At 26.9% G+C, this 20,749-nt stretch overlaps 1 protein-coding gene across 1 annotated transcript in view; it reads right to left on the reverse strand.

Moving 5' to 3' along the window:
- The window catches only part of LOC107436429 (uncharacterized), a 263,791-nt gene that overhangs the window by 45,322 nt on the left and 197,720 nt on the right, over positions 1–20,749 (reverse strand). The window contains exons 117-129 of the mRNA XM_087164512.1: positions 20,231–20,394; positions 19,431–19,460; positions 18,972–19,001; positions 17,992–18,127; positions 17,589–17,752; positions 16,406–16,435; positions 16,210–16,239; positions 15,280–15,415; positions 14,426–14,589; positions 9,275–9,410; positions 7,057–7,220; positions 6,558–6,596; positions 5,078–5,110 (exon numbers count right to left, since the gene is read on the reverse strand). Coding sequence (XP_087020638.1) covers positions 5,078–5,110; positions 6,558–6,596; positions 7,057–7,220; positions 9,275–9,410; positions 14,426–14,589; positions 15,280–15,415; positions 16,210–16,239; positions 16,406–16,435; positions 17,589–17,752; positions 17,992–18,127; positions 18,972–19,001; positions 19,431–19,460; positions 20,231–20,394 — 1,256 coding nt within the window. The remainder of the gene's footprint in view (positions 1–5,077; positions 5,111–6,557; positions 6,597–7,056; positions 7,221–9,274; positions 9,411–14,425; positions 14,590–15,279; positions 15,416–16,209; positions 16,240–16,405; positions 16,436–17,588; positions 17,753–17,991; positions 18,128–18,971; positions 19,002–19,430; positions 19,461–20,230; positions 20,395–20,749) is intronic.

Raw genomic sequence — 20,749 nt, forward strand, 5'->3', positions numbered from 1 at the left:
TTTTTAGTTAAAAAATATTCTATTAATTATTTTTATGAATAAATATAAATTGCTCAATTACAGTGGAGCATCGTTTATACGACGCCGAAGGGACCACCGAAAAACGTCGTATAAACGATAACGTCGCATAATCGATTTTTACTTCTAAAACTGAAACTAACTCTGTTTTCAGTTAATGTTAATGTTTAACGTGTTGATTTACATCAATTTCTAAATTAGACAAAGCAAAACAAACAAATAACCAAAGAAGAAAAATTGCAATGAGCAATTTGACTGTATGTTACCCTTAATTATATTTTTTTGCTATTAGTCTCTACAATGCTTTGAATAGCGAGTTGAACTTACTGCTTTCTATGATGCAATTTTAAATTTCTAATCACGGCCAAATCTAATGGCTGAAGCGCACTTGTGCAATTTGCAGGAAAAAAGAGAGCTTTTACATTTTCCAAAATAATTAGTATCGATGGGTGCGCTGGACATTGGTCGATGAATAGCAAAATTTTTCGTTTTTGCCTCTTCATAACATTGTCTAGTTTTTTCAGTCATCTAGTAAAAATTACGGTCATCGTCCAAGCAATCTTGTTGACACCCTTTTCTGTATCATTCATGTTGGCAAATGCCGCCCTTTTTTAAAATACACAAGAAAAAATAAAATAAACGTGAACAAAATCTAAAAACCGACCTATAACCGATTCTGCGCGTCGTATAAACGATATATTTTTACATTAAAATGAATAGGAATGATTTGGGACCACACTAAAACGTCGTATAAATGTAAACGTCATATAAGTGATCGTCGTATAAACGATGCTCCACTGTACTTATTTACAAAAAAAATTATGGTTTTATAGTAATAAGAATGCGCACACGATGTTTGTAAAAGTAGAAATATTTTCTTAGAGTACTACATTTGGAATTTAAACTGTGGGAAACTTTACGAAACTAAACTGAGTTTGTCTCAAACAGTCTTTTTTCTCCCCCTCCCTGGGAAGGGTTTATTCAATTAACAAAACAATAATGAAGATAAACAAATTTGTGAGGAGTCCGATAAAAAGATAAAATTGATTTGTGAAGTGTCCGTTTTTACGAAAAAATATTTGTAAAGGGTTTGTTAATGGACCCAAATTTCTTCTAAACAGACCACTGGTTTAAAGTGAGGCATTTCACTGAAATGATCAATGCGAGTTGTTCCAAATACAAGCACAATGGGAGAGTGAATCAGTTATATTAAAAATTTTAACTCTTAAACGTAACTTTTTTCAAATAAAAACAACAAACTTCTAAAAAAAGACAAAAATTGAAAAGATAAACATTCGAAAAATTCCAAAAACAGGCAAAATGGGAGAGTGAATTGGTTGAATTAGAAACTCAAACTTTTAAAATTAATTTTTTTCAAAGATAACTAGATAATAAACTTTAATCAATAAAATAAAAAATTAAAGGCTAACTAAAGTTTTTGTAACCTTTATTTATGGCTATTACAAAGGCACTCATCCTAAAGGGATTGAAAATCCTCCTTAACTAGTAGTAACTTTCGGCTCAGTACAAGGTACACACCACATAAAATAGTTCCAGCTCATATTATTTATTGTGCAAAATAGTGATGAGCAACAGTTTTAAATAGTGAACCCCAAAAGCTTGAAACATACAAACAAATACATGCATACTGTAAAAAGATAATTGCTACAATTATTCGGTAAAACAAAGATTTATATTTTCGTCAAAGAAAAAACTGAATTTATTAAAAATTTTAAAGTTTCATTAGATTACACAGGGTGGCCACTCAAAACAGATTTCAAATTTCCCTGATTTTTCCAGGTTTTCCAGTAAATATCTTAAAATTTCCAGGTTTGTGTTTTTTAACTTTTTTCTTATAAAGTGTAGGATGTGTACAAGAAAAGTGTCTGTATTATAAAATATCTTATTCAAAATGTCATTTTTTTAAACATATCTTGAAAAAAATCTATTTTTTTACAAGATATTTTTTTTATTATTTTTTAATGTTCTGGTACAACATTAATTTTTAAAAAATTAAGACGTGGAGAAAATATGCTTAGCTTGCAGAATATATTGTTTTTATTGAATAATTTTAATTGCTTTTATTGAATTTAATGTGATACTTTAAGTAGTATTTGCTCAAAGTGTACCTACAAAATGACAAAATCAGAATAACCAATAAAACCTTGGACAAGTATTGTTTAATATATTTTCATTAAGGAAAAGAAAATCGTTTCAGGTGATTATATATCAATAATTTTTAATAATTACAGTGACTCCCAAAAGTGCTCACTCACTTATAACTTATATTGAAATAGGAAATAAAAATTCAATAATTAAAATGAATATTTCACAATGGGTATTTGATAATAAGATGTATAATCTATTCTTAGCAAAACTGCACAGAATATTTTAAAAACAAAGCAAAAGTTAATTTTTTAATCAAATAGTAACAAAAATTCTACCCCACGAAAGTCGTCGTACATTTAAATGTTTTGGATCTCAGAATTAAAATTATCGTCAATTGCTTTTTTTATTTAATTATTTTTCATTTAATTTCTTATTTCTTTATTAGCAATTTAGTATCAAACCTATAATAGCAAAATTATATTTTAACTTTTGCTTGCTAACTCCGTAATATTTTATTTTATCATTTAAAAATGACTTGTGGTCGTAATAAAATAGACCAAATTTGATTATTTGTCTTCATAAGAGGTAAATCAGTGATGAATATGTTAAATTAGTTTACTGTATTCAATTGAACTGTGCGATCTGTGATAAAATGCTTAAAAGAAGGACTTCATATCAGAGATTAAAATTATAAATTTTGTGGAATAATTTTTGTGGAAAAATTAAAAGTTTCTGTAAAAATTTTAAAAAAATATTCTGCACGAATTTCACCTGACAAAAAAAAACTAGTTACACGTATTTTCAACCTTTAAAAGCTATTGTAGATGCTAAAGGAAACTCCACTAAATGTTAATTTAACGAAAAATTAGATTTACTAATAGACTAAGTTTTTTCTTTAAAAGTGTATGATGACTTTTGTGGGATAAAGTTTTTGTCGCTTTTTGACGATTGATTCTTAAAAATAAACTTTTCCTTTGTTTTTAAAACATTTCATATTGTCATTTAAAATATTTCAGTTTTGTTACGATTCGAGCACATTTTTTATCATTAAATATACATTTTGAAACATTCATTTTAATTAATGGATAGTCTTATTTCATTGAAAGTCATAAAGTGTATCAACAGTTTTGTGAATCACTGTAATTACATTTCAATATATAGCTGTACTATATACTGCATTATATTGTATTTCATCTTACCAGTGTTTTTTATAAAATTCACTGATCATATTTTCCTTAAACCAATATCTCAAGTCAAATTTTTAAATAACGATATTTTGAAATAGCATTTTTATTTTAAAAGATTCAGTATAAAAAATAAATGTCAGAAATGTAAAATTGTCTAATTTTTAGTTCTACACTCTATAGAAGATGTTTCCTATATATTCCTTATTCATTGTCAGCTTTTTGAGGTAAAAAGAGGAATAGTTTTGAAATATCATCTCTGGAATGCAAGCAACATTTACGAACTTTCGATATTGTGATAACTATACAATTCGAATTTTTAATCAAAAAACTAATATTTACCAACAAAACCGTAAAATTTGATATCAATATATAGTTAGTTCTAAAAAAAACTTTTTTTAAAATAAAATCTATAAAAGGTTAAAATGAAATAGAAAAAATTAGCATTAATGCAAGAATTGTAACAATTTGTCGAGAAACATTGCTGTTAGTGATGGGGGAAAATGCGTGATTGGTTGGCTGGCTGAAAAAAAATAATTTACAGATTTCTTTGAATGGGAGTTCAAAAGCTTTCAGAAAAATAGTGCAATATAAGAGTGCAATATTATTATTAAATTATAACCAACTAACTTTTAGAGAATTTAATAAAGTTAAAAATACAAAAACATTTTCTCATTTTGTCAAAATAGAAAAAAATTACCACTCTCAATTGCGAATAAACTTGAATCATTGTGTTCACAAACCCACGGACAGAATTTAAAAACCGAATCCACCATAATCTTTGCTTTTCCTAAATTGCACAGTCCCATAGTCTGCATACTACATTTGCATGGGAGAATTTTATGTTGTATTCTAGTTTAACAGGGTTATAATGGAGCAAATTTTGAAGAAAGCAAAGTAAGTAGATAATATATAACTGTTTGGAGATACAGTATTATAACTGTTTGGAGATACTATAACTGTTAACTGTTAACAATATTATAACTGTTTGGAGATACATTTCTGTCTAAAAAATGTGGGTGTAATGGATGAAACAATTTAAATTAAGAAAATTAGCAAATAATTTAAATTAGTGAAATTAATAAAATATATAAGAAAAAATTTCCAGCTTTTCTTTAAAATTTCCAGGTTTTCCAGGTTTTTATCCATATTTCCCTGATTTTTCCAGGTTTTTTCCAGTATAAAAAAAAATTCCCTGATAATTCCAGGTTTTCAAGGTTTTCCAGGTGGGTGGCCACCCTGTTACATATCTAGTTTTCATTTATTTATGGTATAACACACACCAAACTGCATTATTTTAGTAAGACACTAACAAGACAATATAAAATCTAAGCTTGGCAGAAACAGATACGTTATTTATTTGTTGATCTTTTTCAATTCTATGCTTTTGTGTTTCTACAAATCTGAAGGTTCTTTCTTGTCATTTTAGAGAAATACTGTTAAATTCATCTGCATATAAGAACTTGTGGATTGATTTTTTAAGAAAAAAGTAAAGCTTTAATTTTTTTTTTAAAGTTTTGCTAAAATTTGACTAAAAGTAACATTTCTCCTAAGTAAATAAAGAAAAATCTCAGGAAAGAATGATTTAGAAATCTTATAAATATCAAACATCAAGGCCTTATTTTCATAAGTCTAAGATGTTAGGTTTTATTTCGTAAAGTTTTTAGTTTTTTGTAAAGATGTTATACTTTATTACGAATGAAATTAAATGATTCTATAAAATAATGAAGATGCAATTTAAACTAGTAAAAGAAAATCTTACTTACGAGGTACTAAATAACAGGTAATGTATGTAACACCTAAAAGGAAACCCAGAATCTATAAATCCATAAAACAAAATATATTTCAGAAAATGTAACTACAGAAAATTAAAAAAATAATGACATGTTCATGCAGCAATTATGAAATCTTTTGCTTTTTTATAAAATCAAGGATTGAATTTGAAGGGGTTAAGGTATTAAGAATACTTAAAATTATTAATATATATATATATAAACTTGCATTTTCAAGAAAAGCTTTTTTAGTTTAATACTAAGGCCAGTTTTTCTAGAATGTGATCTGAACTTTAAAACAGTTATAAATCTTATAACATATTTCTATAAATAATTTAAATTTAAAAAAAATTTCGCTCCTATTTTGTTTATTGTAAACAATGATACTTAGTTAACTAATGTTTCTCAGAACACTGGAGAGATGCGAAATAATATTAAAAAATATTTATCATAATTTAAAAAACACATTTTGATAAACGAAAATTTAAAATTCATATTACATCAAACTTTAAATCACCTGTTGTTAAATTATATTAAGCTTATTATAATTAAATAAAAAAAACTAAAGAAGTTCAGTATGAATCTTTAATTTGATACTTTTTGGAATTGGGTAGATGACATTAAAAAAATAATAAAGAGCTAAATTTTAAAAAGAGAAATAGAATCTTTATTAAAATGAAGGAAAGAATATTTTGAACGTTTTTAGTGAAAAGTATTAATATATTAAAATAGCTTATGCAGTTGGTTTCATTAATTACCTAAATAAATGTTTATATGGGATAATAAACTTCTTGTTACATATTATTGTATTTACTTGTAAACTACTACTGTTGCAAACAATAATAAGTGAAGAACCCACATAATTGAATTGAATGTATGGTTTATTGGCACAAAATCCAAAGGTGGATATGCTGCGCCAAACAACGTGTTATAACAGATCAAAAGGCAAAAAAGAATCCACATAGACGGTAACAGATATGTTCACTTCAGTTGTTGAGATCAGAATATTGGCAAAATATTTAAGATTTTTAAAATAAATTATTTCAATATACTTTCCTACTTAAATGCATGATGTCAATCGCAAGCATAAGTATTCTTTACATAAATGAACTTGAAAAAAAAAATATGATAGCTAAATAAAAATAAGACAACTAGAGGTTATATCAGGTAATATTAGAAGAAAATCAACAATTAACTGCAGTAGTCATAGTCTGTTTGTCTTCAAACTGTTTCATTTAAACTTTTTTTTACATTAGGTACTTATAACTATTTTTAAAGAAATAATTATTCATTTCTATAAACCACAGAAGTGGAACATTGAAAGAAAAACATTTTATTCTACATAGTTTGCATTTTATTTCATTTATTAAAATTATTGCATGTTAAAGGCGATTAAAAATAGAATTATAGTGATGATATAAATTTAAACTATTAGGTTAATCGGTTTGTTAAGATAATTAATAAGACAACTCACTTGGAATAGAGGGGATCATACAATCCTCAGGCGTTTGTTCTATAAGAAAAAGTGAGAACCAGTTTAACTGTATTTTTTACTCACTTGTTACAAATTTAGTTTAGACAGGTTTTTTGTTAAACTAAAACTGTAAAAAAGTAAATACATGAATGCAAAAAGATGAAAAAGAGCAGAAAGTTTCAGTTGTATAAAATAAACGATATACAGATTTTTATGAGGAAGATATGAAACAACTCTTGAAGTATTAATGTATTAGGACATGGGCTCTAAGAAGGATAATATAGTCAGTGAGCTTGTAACGTAGTTTTGATCAATATCTCTTTTCTGCTCTTGAGACTTATCTAATTTAGACTTACATGCATTTGTAATATATATTTTTAAAAATGTGTCGAAAAAGACCTCACAAAACATAAATATAAGACAATTTTTTTTTAAAGAAAACTTTTATATTGCAAATAAAAATATTCAAATAAATAAAAAATAAAAGAAATCTGTTTACCGGTGCTTTTGTGAACTTCGCAAGCAGGCACGTAATGTTCAGGTAAAGGAAGGTCAAAACAGAAATCATAAACAGCATAGAGAATAGCTTGAATACTAACAATACTATGTCCACTACAATGGCGAAAGAAAGGTCGTGCACACTTCATTTTGTATGAGCTTGGCCTAAAAGAAATAAATTAGATACATGAAATCATAAATGAAGTAACATCACAGATTGTGCTTTTTTATTAATCACAGAATTCATAAATGTAATTAAAGATGTCTTCAAAGGATAGCCACTAACAAGTCTGATGGCCTGTAAGGTGGTGTCCACCTATCACTGTTTTATAGTTTTTGAGGCTAGATAGTTAATTTATTATAATTTTTTAGAAAAAAGTGATAGTCCATCATTGAATGCCCTGTTATCTCCTGAAGTTAACTGAGTCAGTGATTTTGCTTATGTGTTAATCGTAGGTGAGAAGCAAAGAAAAGATATTTGAATATCCTGGTTCCTGAGGAACCGTAGTTTCAGAAGTCTAGCCGAATCACTGACTGGTGCTTATTTATATTAATCTCAATGAGATGAATGGCTGAGTGAACCGCAGGCAGTTATCAAGATCAAGAACAGAATTTATTCATTCTAGGTCCGCATTTTAAGAGTCAGATATGCCACAACACATGGTTACAATTATTATAGGATATTTTTCAGTACGGAACAATTGACAAGATTATTTTTAGCTTAGATCAGCGGTACCGAAATGGTTTTTGCGGAACCCTAGTGTTCGGTGGAATGGTAGCAAGGATTCCTAGAGTTAGGACTTCTTTCGAACAGATCTGATTTTTGATGAGTTATGAACTCTAGTCGAATCACTGATGAGTAGTACTTATTTTTATTAATCTAATTGAGATGAATGGCTAAGTGAACTGCAGGCAGTTATCAAGATCAAGAACAGAATTTATACATCCTAGGTCAGCATTTTAAGAGTCAGATATGGCATAACAGGTGGTTAAAATTATTATAAGATATTTAATTATGGAACAATTGACAAGATTATTTTTAGTCTAAAACAGCGGTACTAAATGGTTTATGGGGAACCCTAGGGTTTGGAAGAAGGGTCGCAAAGGTTCCAAGAGTTAGGACTTCCTTCAAACAGTTCTGATTTTCGATGAGTTATGAATTCTAGCCGAATCACTGATGAGTACTTATTTTTATTAATCTCAATGAGATGAATGGCTGAGTGAACCGCAGGCAGTTATCAAGGTCAAGAACAGACTTTACTCATCCTAGGTCAGCATTTTAAGAGTCAGATATGCCACAACAGGTGGTCTCAATTAGTATAAGATATTTTTCATTATGGAACAATTGACAAGATTATTTTTAGGTTAGATCAGCGGTACCTAAATGGTACTCACGGAGCCCTAGGGTTTGGTAGAAGGGTTGCAAGGGTTCCAAGAGTTAGGACTTCGTTTAAATAGTTATGATTTTTGAAACTTGTAATTAAATTTTTTATCCTATTAATTACCCATTATTTATTAATTATTTTCATGAAATTATGTAATTAAAACGCTTTTGAAAAATTGCAAAATTAAATTTTTTTCTTTTAATAACAGGTAGGTACTTTATTTACATCAGACTAGAGCTGCACAATGGTTACGGTTTAGGAAACATTCCTGAGACATGCCTTCACAATTTGTGAGGTCACTATATTTTTGACATAAATCTGAAGGGGAAGGAAATTTTCTCCAGACCCCTATACCAATAGTACTGCACAGCAACTATTTCTTACATTTTTGATAACAAAATGGATAAAAAGTTCATTTAAATAAATTAACATACCATAAACTATTTATTATAATTATAAAAACTTAAATGAATCTAATTAACTCAGGTTTTTAAACTAAACTTTTGAATCATTTACATTTAGGTGTTGGTAAAATAACGTTAAATCAAATTTACAAAACAAAGAATAATACATTGAAACATAAACTTAGCTACCAACCATTAGAAGAAATTTTCCCAAAAAATTATAGAAGTTGATTGCTCTGTTCACTCCTATTCTATGGAAGTAATAATAATATATATAATCTTAAATAGCTATTATTTTATAATATATCGTAATTTAAAAATTTTTTTTTTTTAAAAATAAATTTGATATCTATTACTCTAAACATAAACCACAAAGAAAGAAGAATAAAGAATACAAGTTCCAAAAATTTACATTTTATAAAAAACCTACATTGTTAGATCAGACCAAAATTTTTCAGAAACTATAACATCAACTAAAGCATGTTGAAATCCAGGATAACACTTGTCCATTTCTCGACCATTTATTTCCATAACACATTTTTTAGGGTCATTATTATCCTTCTCATCTGAAATAAATTCAAATAAAATTAAACCTTTAAAGAAAAAAAAAACAAAAACAAATTTCACTACATTTTTAAGGAAAATTTCAAATTTTTTTTAATATCAAATTTATTTATTGATACTAATAAAATATAATTTGTCTTCTATATTACAAAAATAGAATTTAAAAGTGATTTTTAAATATTTGCTACCTATCACTAAACTTAAAAAAATTAATTTAATATGATTATATCACATAATGATAATAAATTATTAGAATCAAAATCGAATTATTTAGAAAATATACTTTAATCTTCTGTTAAATATTTTTTTAAAGTAAAAAATGGCATAAGCAAGAGCGAATAACACAAATATTTCAGATTGCATCATAATTAAAAAAAACAGGATAAAATTAATTAAAAAACATAATAAATAGCCAAAACGCTGAACAGAGTTCAAAATTTAGTGTTCTGAGCCAAAATTATTAGTAAGAGAATTTTTGCTTTGAATTTTGGGAATTTCTAGAGTAGAATTTTGTAAGAAAATTTTGAAAGTACCGTAATTTATGGAAGAAACGCCACTCCTATTGTAAATGCCGCACTTGCGATAATAAGACTAAAAAGAAAAAAATCATGGTAAACGTCGCACCCATAATAACGTTTTAGCGGCAAAAGTAAATACAGTATAGGATCCAAAATCCAGCACTTCAAGACCGACGAAATTCCGTATCTCTTCCGGAAATTCCAATATAGTGCCCATATATTACAATCATTCAATTACGCTGTTTATTTCTGAAAAACCAATAAATTTATCTAAGTTTCAATTATAAATTATGATGGGGTGAATTTAAAACTGACCCATCTTTAGAAATTTCATTAATTAAAATAATAATCTATATGACATAATCAAGGAGAAATAACCCGAAGAATTAATTCAAGATGAAATAATCCGAATTCTCCGAAAAAGAAATAATAGTTTCTTCTTCAGCGCGAGATCATTCTAACTTTTTTTTGCATAACATTTTGTTTTAACAAGAGACTCTCACCTCTCTTAAAAAAAAAAAAAAAAGCTAACAAGGAACTACAAAAAAAGTAACAATTAATGCTAAGAAACTAACAATGAAAAACTACAAAAAAGAAGCAAATAACTAATAACGATAAGAAAAAAACAAGTTAACAAGTAACAAAAAAAGTAACAGTTAATAACTAATAAAAAGATAAATAAATCAAATAAAAAAAAGCAGCAGTAGCTAAAGGGATCGAATTCATTTTGTACACCAAGTGAGAAAGAAGTTTCAATGTAAAAAAGGTGTGGCTAATTTATGGTCAAACAGGAGAGGGAAATGTGGGGACAAACCAGTAAAGCACTTGCACAGCTGTCAAGATTGATTGATTAGTTTCTCCCAACTTGTATTTCTTTATTTTGTTCATTGGAAATGCAGATGTTTTTACTTTTCAATTTCAAGTACTTTAGGAATAGATGTTTTGTTTGACACAGATTTATTATTACTTACTTCAAGAGAAAAAAATTCCAAATAAAAAGAAAATATGACTGATTTTTTTCTCTTATCAATAAAAATTTAAAAAAAAAAGTATGTTGCAACAAAGTGAGAAAGAGCTATCAACCACACGGTTTGACCTGAACGAGATCGAAATCAACCCACTTTCTTTAAGGGGTAGTGGGTAAGCAATAGTGGCGCCATCTTTTGCCATAATTCACAACTATTTTTATTAAAATTTTTATTTTCTCTTTGAAAAATGTAAAATGTATTTTTAAAATATCGTTAACGCCGCACTTAAAATTTAAAAACTTTTAAACTCGTAAACGTGGTGGCGTTTCTTCCATAAATTAGGGTATATATTTTTTAAATTTGCAGAATATAACACTTTTAGACTTGCTCATTCATGCATAAAAAATGCAAGTAAAAAATAGGTTATTAATAATTCTAAATATCAATTTCTCAGACAGTAATTGGTTATTATGGGCTCCCTACTTTAAATTGCTGACATGATCATTGGATAGAGGAGATTTTTATTAAACATATGATACCTAATGTATCTATAGCACTAGGAGCTATCTAGCTAGAACTGAAAATTTGAATTTTCAGTTAGTAGCCTTAAGTTGGTAGACTCTAATAAATAATTAGTTGCACCTTTTTCCTCAAACTTAATGAGTCAGGGACTAATATCAACTGGTCTTTTTTATTTAATAACCAATTTCGGTATTTTTTTTTGCTCGTATTAAATTATATTTTTTAAAAAAAGTTCCTATTAAAAATAACTGAACGTTACGAAAAGTTAATTCAACAATAAAAATGGGGACAATATTTAGTTAAATATATTCATTACATACTTTAACATACTGATAATAAACTTTATTTAAAAATATTAAGGGATGCAAAATACATTTAATATATTTATTACAATTTTGAAATATATGAATTGTTAAAGAACTTTACTTTTACATGAATCATCACGAATTTACTTATTCTAAAGGCTTAAAATTTTGAAAGAAGACATTGGATATTTTGTTTGTTTACCAGTGTTTCTACATTCATGAACTTTCGTCATAAAACAATTAAAAAAAAAAAAAAACATAGAAAAAGAGGCTGGTTGTTGACTCAGCTCACCACATGGTGAGTCAAGGCAACATGGTTTCAAGTTGATATTTGGTTATATAATAACAAAAATAGTTGGTTGCACTCTACATTGATGAAAATTTGAAGTTTGAAAGACTTTTTGGGGAATTTGGGGTAATATAAAAACAGAAAAAAAATTCATTCATGAGAATTAGTAGCATAGTCAGGCATTACTATAAATAAATAATGTTTCATTACAATGGAAAGTTCCATATCTGGAACCGTCTGCACTTGGGAAGGATTGAATAACACTCACAAGCACGTAAACGTCGTTCAAGAAAAATTTGTTACCATCGTGGAATTATTTTAATATCACTCATTATGAACAAAGAACGGTCAAAATTCTCCTATTTTACACTGCTGTCAATACTTTTAAATATTGGGGAAAATTTGTTAGTATTACTCATTATATATATATATATATATATAAAAAACGATCAAAAATCCCCAATCCTAACCCGGAGCCATAATGGCTCAGGGGATAGAGCGTTCGCCTTCCAATGAGGTGAACCAGGTTTGAATCCCAGCGATGGCTGGTCGATATGAATTCCCCATCTGGCTTGCACTGACCACAGTGCTGACGTGAAATATCCTCATTGGTAGATTAATCATGGGTTAGAGTCCCCTTGCCGACAGGCTAACTGTGGAAGGTTCTTGTGGTCTTCCTCTCCATGTAAAGCAAATGTGGGTTAGTTCTATCACAAAGTCCTCCATGAAGGCAAATTTCTGATAATACTTGAACCAGGAGTTCCCTTGTCTTATGTATTGTGTTCAAAATTACTAGGCTATGGAGTTAAACATTAGTAGTTGTAAGCCCAAATTTGGGTCGGCTGTTCAACAACGGTTATAAAATCCTAACCCGTGTGTCAATCTAGCAGAGATTGATGTGAGAATCTTTCCAGGTGTACTTTTTCTGCAATTACATCACTGTGTTTGACTTTTAGTCATGCTGGTAATGTATAATAATCAATGTAGAGTCTTATAAAAATTTAAATAATGGGTGCTTCTCAAACAAATTTCGCCAAAATGGGTGGCAAACGAAGGGATTCAAACAAAATTCAAGTGTAGCGATATTTAAGAATTAATTATAATAAGAATTAATTAGAAAGCTTTTCTAATTGAGATTTTGTATTTACAGAAATTTTTTCATTTTACTTAAGTCTGCACTTCGGCACAAATATTTTGCTATCCTAAATGCAAGAAAAGGATGTAAAAAAATTTTTTTTTGGAAAAAGGAAAATGCTATAAAGCGCCTACAAAAAAAAAAAAAACTTTTTCAGGTGTCCGAATATAGGGCTTCGTGCTGTATAATACATACAAGTGATATACAAACTTGGATATTTATTAGAAATCTTTATTATGCACATGAATTAAAGCTAACTTTCTAAAACCATATTGTAATGCTGGGTTATATAAGGGCATTTTTATACAGATGTAGCATTAAATATTACCAATCTTTTTTGAGTAAAAAACTATTTAAGCATGGAAAAAATTTTTGTAAAAAAAGTAAATTAATAAATAAACAAAATAGCAATTTATAAAAATGAAGACAAAATTGTCAACAAAAGCACACATGGCCAGTCAGCAACAAATGTAATGTTGATGTAATTGGAATTCAGTTTGCAGAAAATAAAAAGATAATTTAATTTTAAAATTTTATTTTTATATGATTACTTTCAAAATTAATTTTTTTAAGTACAAGCTATTCTGATTTTATTGATATTTATGAAATCTTTGTTACACAACATGCAAAATATACGAATGATCAAATATATGTAAATTTAAAATAACTTAAAAAAATACACATTTTTGAATGTAATTTTGTCATAAAATGTGCCTTTAAAGGATTGAATTTTTGCTGACTTCTACCAAGAAATACATAAATCTTTAAATACCTCATAACATATCATATATGAAATCACAACTAAATACATCAGTAAAACATAATACAGTAGAGAACCGATTATCCGGAACGATCGGGACTATCGCTATTCCGGATAACTGATTTTTCCGGTTTTCTGAATCGCTACAAAAAGCCGTTTTTTTAGTGTTAACCCAACTAAAAAAAAAAATATTTGGAAATAATCTTAAAAATAAGAAAAAACGATGAAGTAATACACTAATGATTATTTCTGAAATGATGGTAAGGAAAACATCTTTCAAAAAAGAAAGAAAAATCCTAAAATCTTATGAGGAAAAAAAAATTTATTTTTAAAAAATTGCGGGAAAATTTATTGAATTTCGTTCCGGTTTTCTGATTTCCAGATAACGGGTTCTGTACTGTAAATAAATGAAAAAAGTATTAGTGACATCTCAAAACATAAAGATAATAAGGGAAACATATCTAGGAAAACTTTTAAATGCAAAAAAAAAAAATATTCATAATAAATTGAATGTAGTTACCAGAGCCTAAAGGAACTTTACAAGCAGGTGTGTAACTATCAGGAATAGGAAGGTCAAAACAGATACCACAAACAACATAGAGTATAGATTGAATATTAACAATACTGCTTCCAGTGCAATGGTCAAACAAATGCTGTATACACTGCATTTGACCTGAGCTTGGCCTAAAAGAAACATATGCATGAACATTAAATAAGTAGGTGCATAAGATAGAAGTAGATAAAATGAAAAACTCTCTGAGAACACAAAATCTCAATTAAAAAAACTTTCTGCATGCAGTGAGTAACTTGTGTAACTAGTTTCCATCCTTTTGTCGCCACGGCATTTTGGCAAAATTTGTTTTAAAATTATAGATTTTTTTAATAAATGTTTAACAATGTTTAACAACCAGAACAAAAAATAAGCACATTTTAAGTACTTTTTCAGCATTCAAAAAGTAATTTTAATCACTGTTCAAAAAAAAAAAATCATAATTAGGTAATTAGGATTTGAACAGTAATAAAAATTATTTTTTTCCATTGTTTAAAGTTCTTAATTTATAAACATAAGATCAAAAAAATTTAAAAAACTTTAAATAATCCCGATAAAAAAACTAATTTCTGATAAATATTGGAGAGAAAATTGTGAAAAAACATAAATTTTTTTGTAATTTAGAACGACATTCGACTCAGCAAAGGAAAATTCTCATTTTAAGCACTTTTTATAAATCCTGAATATAAAAAGCACCTTTAAGAGCTTTTAAAAAACGTAAATCAAAAATAAGCACCTTTAAAATCTAAAATAAGCACTTTTTAAATGAATACAGAAATATAATGATCAGCTTTAATCAAAAATTTGTATTTAAACAAACTCACATTTCCAGATGACTTTCAGTTTTTTCGTTTATTATAATATCCATTAAAGCATCATGGAATTCGGGATAACATTTATTCATTTTTTTACTATTAATTCTCTTAACACATCTTTTAGTTCTTTTTTTAATCTTGCTACCTGAAGTAAAGAAAAAAAAAACATTAATTTTCAACATTTATCTAAAAATAAATTTTTTGCAAATTATTTTTCAAAGAATATTTTTTTTACAATTTATTTAATATAAAATTGATGAACAAATACTAAAATCATATAATTTGTTTTTATTATTATGAATAGAACCTTAAAAAAAGCAAATTCTTGACATTAAATAAACACTAACCTAAATATTAACAGTTTACTATAAAGTCACATAACAATAAGAAATTATTAGGATTGAAACTTAATTAATTGGGTAAGCAAGGTTTAAATTTTTAATTAAGATAATTTTTAAGCAAGCAAAGAAGTAAGCAAAATCACAAATAATACGAACTTAACTCATAAAGCTGGAAATTTTTTTTTCTTTCAAACCAAAATACAAAAAAAAATATTAAGACTAAGACAAATTAACAGGAAGATGCAAATAATCAAGATGTGTAGAAAATAGCATTAAGAAAATTGTTTAAGCATTAATTTTTACAAATGCCAGTTGCAAATTTTTTAAATGTATGTGAGGAAATTTTTTCTTTAAGGCATGGAACACGTTTTCAAATTATCCAGAAAAAAAGAAAAGGCTTTTTTAGACCTTATTATTTATGTAACTGTAAAATTAACAAAACTGTAAAATTAACAAATAGTATTAGGACTATGGGTTATATAATAAAAAAAATATGTATTCTTTTTGGCATTCATCATATTTGGGAATTAAAAGTTCCACAAGTTTTTTTAGTATTTTGGAAATTTCTATAAATATCTCACACAAAACATAAACTTACTTCCAGGTTCACTTGCATCATCGTCAACCTCTAGAAAAAAATTTAATAATTTTACAAATCATTAAAAAAATACCGTAGTTTGCGCACAACCCTTTAAATAATAGCTGCACACAACTAATAACAAATTGAAAGTTCCAAAAGTGTTTTTAGTATTTTGGGAATTTTTATAAACATCTCACACAAACCATAAACTTACTTTCGGGATCGCTTGTGTCATCGTCAATCTCTAAAAAAAACAAAAACTTTTATAAATTATTAAAAAAAATACCATAGTTTGCATACAGCTTTATAAATAATAGCTATACACAACTAAATAGTAGTAAAACGCAGGTAAGTCAGTTACATGAAATATACATTGTAATAACTTTACTGCAAATAAAATATAAAATCCTAAAATATTTTTTGAAAAAAAATGAATTTAGGAAAAATAAAAACACTTACAGATAAAAAATAAATAAAAAAACAACATGCAGAAGTGAGAACAGATTTTAGAACAAAAGAAAAGTCCATCCAGCAACACATAAAATTAACTCTTGCATACTAGTATCAAAACAATTTAAATTTTGACTGTGTAATGCTAAAATTATCATTCTTTTTAAAAGAAGAGAGATATGTGCTTTTCAGGTTTATCACAGACAAAAAATTTTTTATGGAGAAAAGTTGCAAGAAAATTAAAATACTCCTGAACTAGTTCACCATATTTCAAAAATAAATTTTTCTTAAAAAAAATTCTATACATGCTTAATTATTACTTTTCTTTTGCTGTATTTAAATTGAAGATGAATGTAGTCATACATGAATTTTGAAATTATTACAATATTTCCACACAAGAACTGATATTTTACACTTGTTTAACCATATAAAGATATATATGTATACATATATATAAATTGCAAATGTCACTGCTAGCTTTCTATATTGTTAAAAGAATTTCATATTAAATCTAATGCATAAATAGAGCTTAAATCTAATTAACGCAATCATTTAACAAAGAAAATAATAATGTTAATTTAATTATCGAAGTAAATATGATGTTTTGGTCCATTAGTTGCATGGGAAACAGATATGTTTCATAATATTAAAAACCATAAATATGGTAAATCCACAACATACATATAATACGACTTCGAGCCATTTAAAATATTCTGCAATGATGCAGAAAATTTAATTCCAGAATTTTGTTTTTATATGAATAATCAATTAATGAGCTATTTTAAACAATTGCTCTTATGATTTTAAATATTTGTAAATCTTAATTACAAAATATGCATGTTTGTATGTCATGCGTATGTAGTTTTCTAAAACTTAACAAGAAACACACATTTTGAATGTAAATTTGTTTCAGAAAAAAGAACATTTAGGGAAATAAATGTAGTTACCAGAACTTTGGGGAACTTCACAAGCAGGTGCATAACTATCAGGAATGGGAAGGTCAAAACAGACATCAAAAATGTCATGGAGAATTGATTGAATAACAACTATACTGCTTCCAGTGCAGTGGTCAAACAAATGTTCTAAACATTGCATTTGGCCTGAACTTGGCCTAAAGGAAATAAGTGTATGAATACTAAAAACATAAATGGATTATAAAACAGTATAAAATTTTTTTTAATTTTGCTCAAAGAATATGTTATAAGTGTCTTGAGATACAGGAATAGGTAGATCAAATTGTAGAGCATTCAAATTTTAGTATATCATCCTTATTATTCTTAACATGAACCACGGTTAATATAAGAATAAATGAAAAGCATTAAGCAAAAATTTGTGTTTAAAAAGGCTTACATATTCAGTTGACTGTCAGTTTTTTCGTTTACTATAATATCCAATAAAGCCTTATGGAACCCAGGATAGCATTTATTCATTTCTTTTTTGTCTATTCTCATAACACATCTTTTAGTTCTTTTTTTATTTTTGTTACCTGAAATAAATAATATTATTATCAGGCTTCAATTAAAAAATAAATTTTTTGCAAATAATTTTTAGCATGTTTATATCAATGTTAATTTATGAAGATTACAGTCATATAATTTGAACTTATCATTACAATGTTGAAAAGGCTTTCAAATTCTTGACATAATATAATGATGTCACATAAGAATAAGAAATTATTAGGATTGAAACCAAACAATTGGTTATAGATGCTTTAACCTCCTATTTAAGATATTAAAGGAGAACAACATAGCAAAACCTTTAGTAAAATTGTATTTTTTGATAGTTTATCCTTTGAAGATTATTAAACTAAAATATCATCATCATAGTTGGCTAGACAGCCCAATATGGGCCAATGCCTTCCTTTGAAGATTTCTCCGATGTATTTACTTCTGATTCCGACGTAAAGTACTTCCGATTTATTTTTGATCTCCAATACTTAATATAGATTTTTGTAAAAATGCAAAAGTTACAGCAGAATAAATCAAACAGAACATGCAACATAGGACACACTGTGAACAAATGAGCTTGAGCTTTCAGGTGATAAATGGATTTGCTCATTAATCTCAAAACATTTTAATTATTATATGGAAATTGTGTAAGACAAAGTAAAGGCAAGGAAAAAGTCTTCAAATTATCTACAAAGAGGGATTTATCAAACTTTAGTATGCATACAAATGCAAAGAAAATTGTATTAGGACCATGGGTTTAATTATGAAAAAATTATTTTTATTTTGTAATTATCATTCTTGAGAATTTAAAGTTTAAAATAGTTTTTTTCAGTATTTTGGGGATTTTTATACAAACAGAGATAACACAAAACTTAAACTTACTTTCAGGATTGCTTATATCATCTTCAGCCTCTGGAAAAAATTTAAATACTTCTACAAAACATTAAACTAATACCATAGTTCATGTACAGCTCCTTAAATAGTAGACATACACAAACTAAGGCATTTAAGTGAAATATTTATTATAATAGATTTATTACAAATAACATATAAAATCTTACTTAATAAATTATATGAAATTTTTTGTTCTAGGCATGAAAAGCCTTCAAATTATTAAAAAAAGAGAGAAAGATTTATCAAAATTCATAATGAATACAAATCTATATAACCTAATTTCTAAAGAACACTAGGACTATGGGGACAAAAACAAGGACAATGGGTTTAATTATTAACAAAAATATTTTTATTTCACAACCATTATTCTTTGAAATTAAAAGTTTAAATTCTTTTTTGTGGAGCATATTAGAAATTCTTATACCAACACAGAAAATCTAAACTTACTTTCAGGATCGCTTGTGTCATCATCAACCTCTGGAAAAATATTAAATACTTTAACAAGACAATCAATAAATATAATCATATACAGTTCTTTAAATAGTAGTTAAACACAGCTACGGCAGCTAAATGAAATATAGATTATAATAACTTTATTACAAATACAATATAAAATCTTAACAATATTGTTAAAAAAAAATTAATTAAGAAACAATAATTTTAGATAACAAAGAAAAAAAACAACATGCAGAAGTGAGAACAGATTTTAGAACAGAATTTAGAACAATAGAAAAGAAGGAAGATAATCTACAAATATGTTCAAAAAATGACTATCTTCTAAACTCAAAATATGCCATAAGAGTAACGTGTAAGATGATTTTTAACCTTTTTAAATATTCTGCAATAATGCAAAGAAGTTAAATCCAAAATTTTGTTCTTATATATATATATATATATAAATAATTAATGAGCTTTTTCAAGCAACTTCGTTTACGATTTTGTACGATATTTGTAAAATCTTGGTTATAAAATATACAGCTTGCATTTCACATGTATGTAGTTTTCAAAATCATAAGTAATGCACATTTTTGGATCAAATTTTGTTGTTTTAAAAAGAGCATTTAAAGAAATTATAATTTTGTTTGGATTCTACTGAAAATTACTTTTTAAACAGTTTTTAATATATCATTTTGGTAAATTAGATTAAAATATTTAATCATATTACAAACAATATATAAAAAAATAAGTTGTTTAGAAAAAAAATTCTATAAAAAAATATTCGCAAAATATATTGAAAATAAAGTTACCAGAGTTTTGGGGAACTTGACAAGCAGGTGCGAAACTATCAGGAACAGGAAGGTCAAAACAGACACCAAAAATGTCATGGAGAATTGATTGAATAATAACTATACTGCTTCCAGTGCAGTGGTCAAACAAATGTTTTAAACATTTCATTTGGCCTGAACTTGGCCTAAAAAAATAAATGTTTGAATATTAAAGACATAAATGCAGTATAAAATAAAAATGTTTATTATTATTTTTGGTCAAAGAATATGTTATAAGTATCAAAATATCTTGAAAAACAAAAAAATTTCAGTGCATCAGATGATGCCATCATTATACTAATTTCCAGGCAGACATTGGTTAAGTTGAGCTCCTATATTTTAGCTTTTTCCTTATGACAGCTTCAACTTGTTACATTAATGAAAAATCTGCTTTAATATACTCAACTTCTCTAATGCTTGAAGTTGAAAATTTTCTAGCAATGCCATAGCTGCTGGGAAAAAAATCCAGTACACTTTATGAAACATAAATTTTATGATAAC

The sequence above is a fragment of the Parasteatoda tepidariorum genome, chromosome 5, assembly GCF_982258835.1.
Source record: "Parasteatoda tepidariorum strain Cologne lab strain chromosome 5, Ptep-v5.0, whole genome shotgun sequence".
NCBI lineage: Eukaryota > Metazoa > Arthropoda > Arachnida > Araneae > Theridiidae > Parasteatoda > Parasteatoda tepidariorum.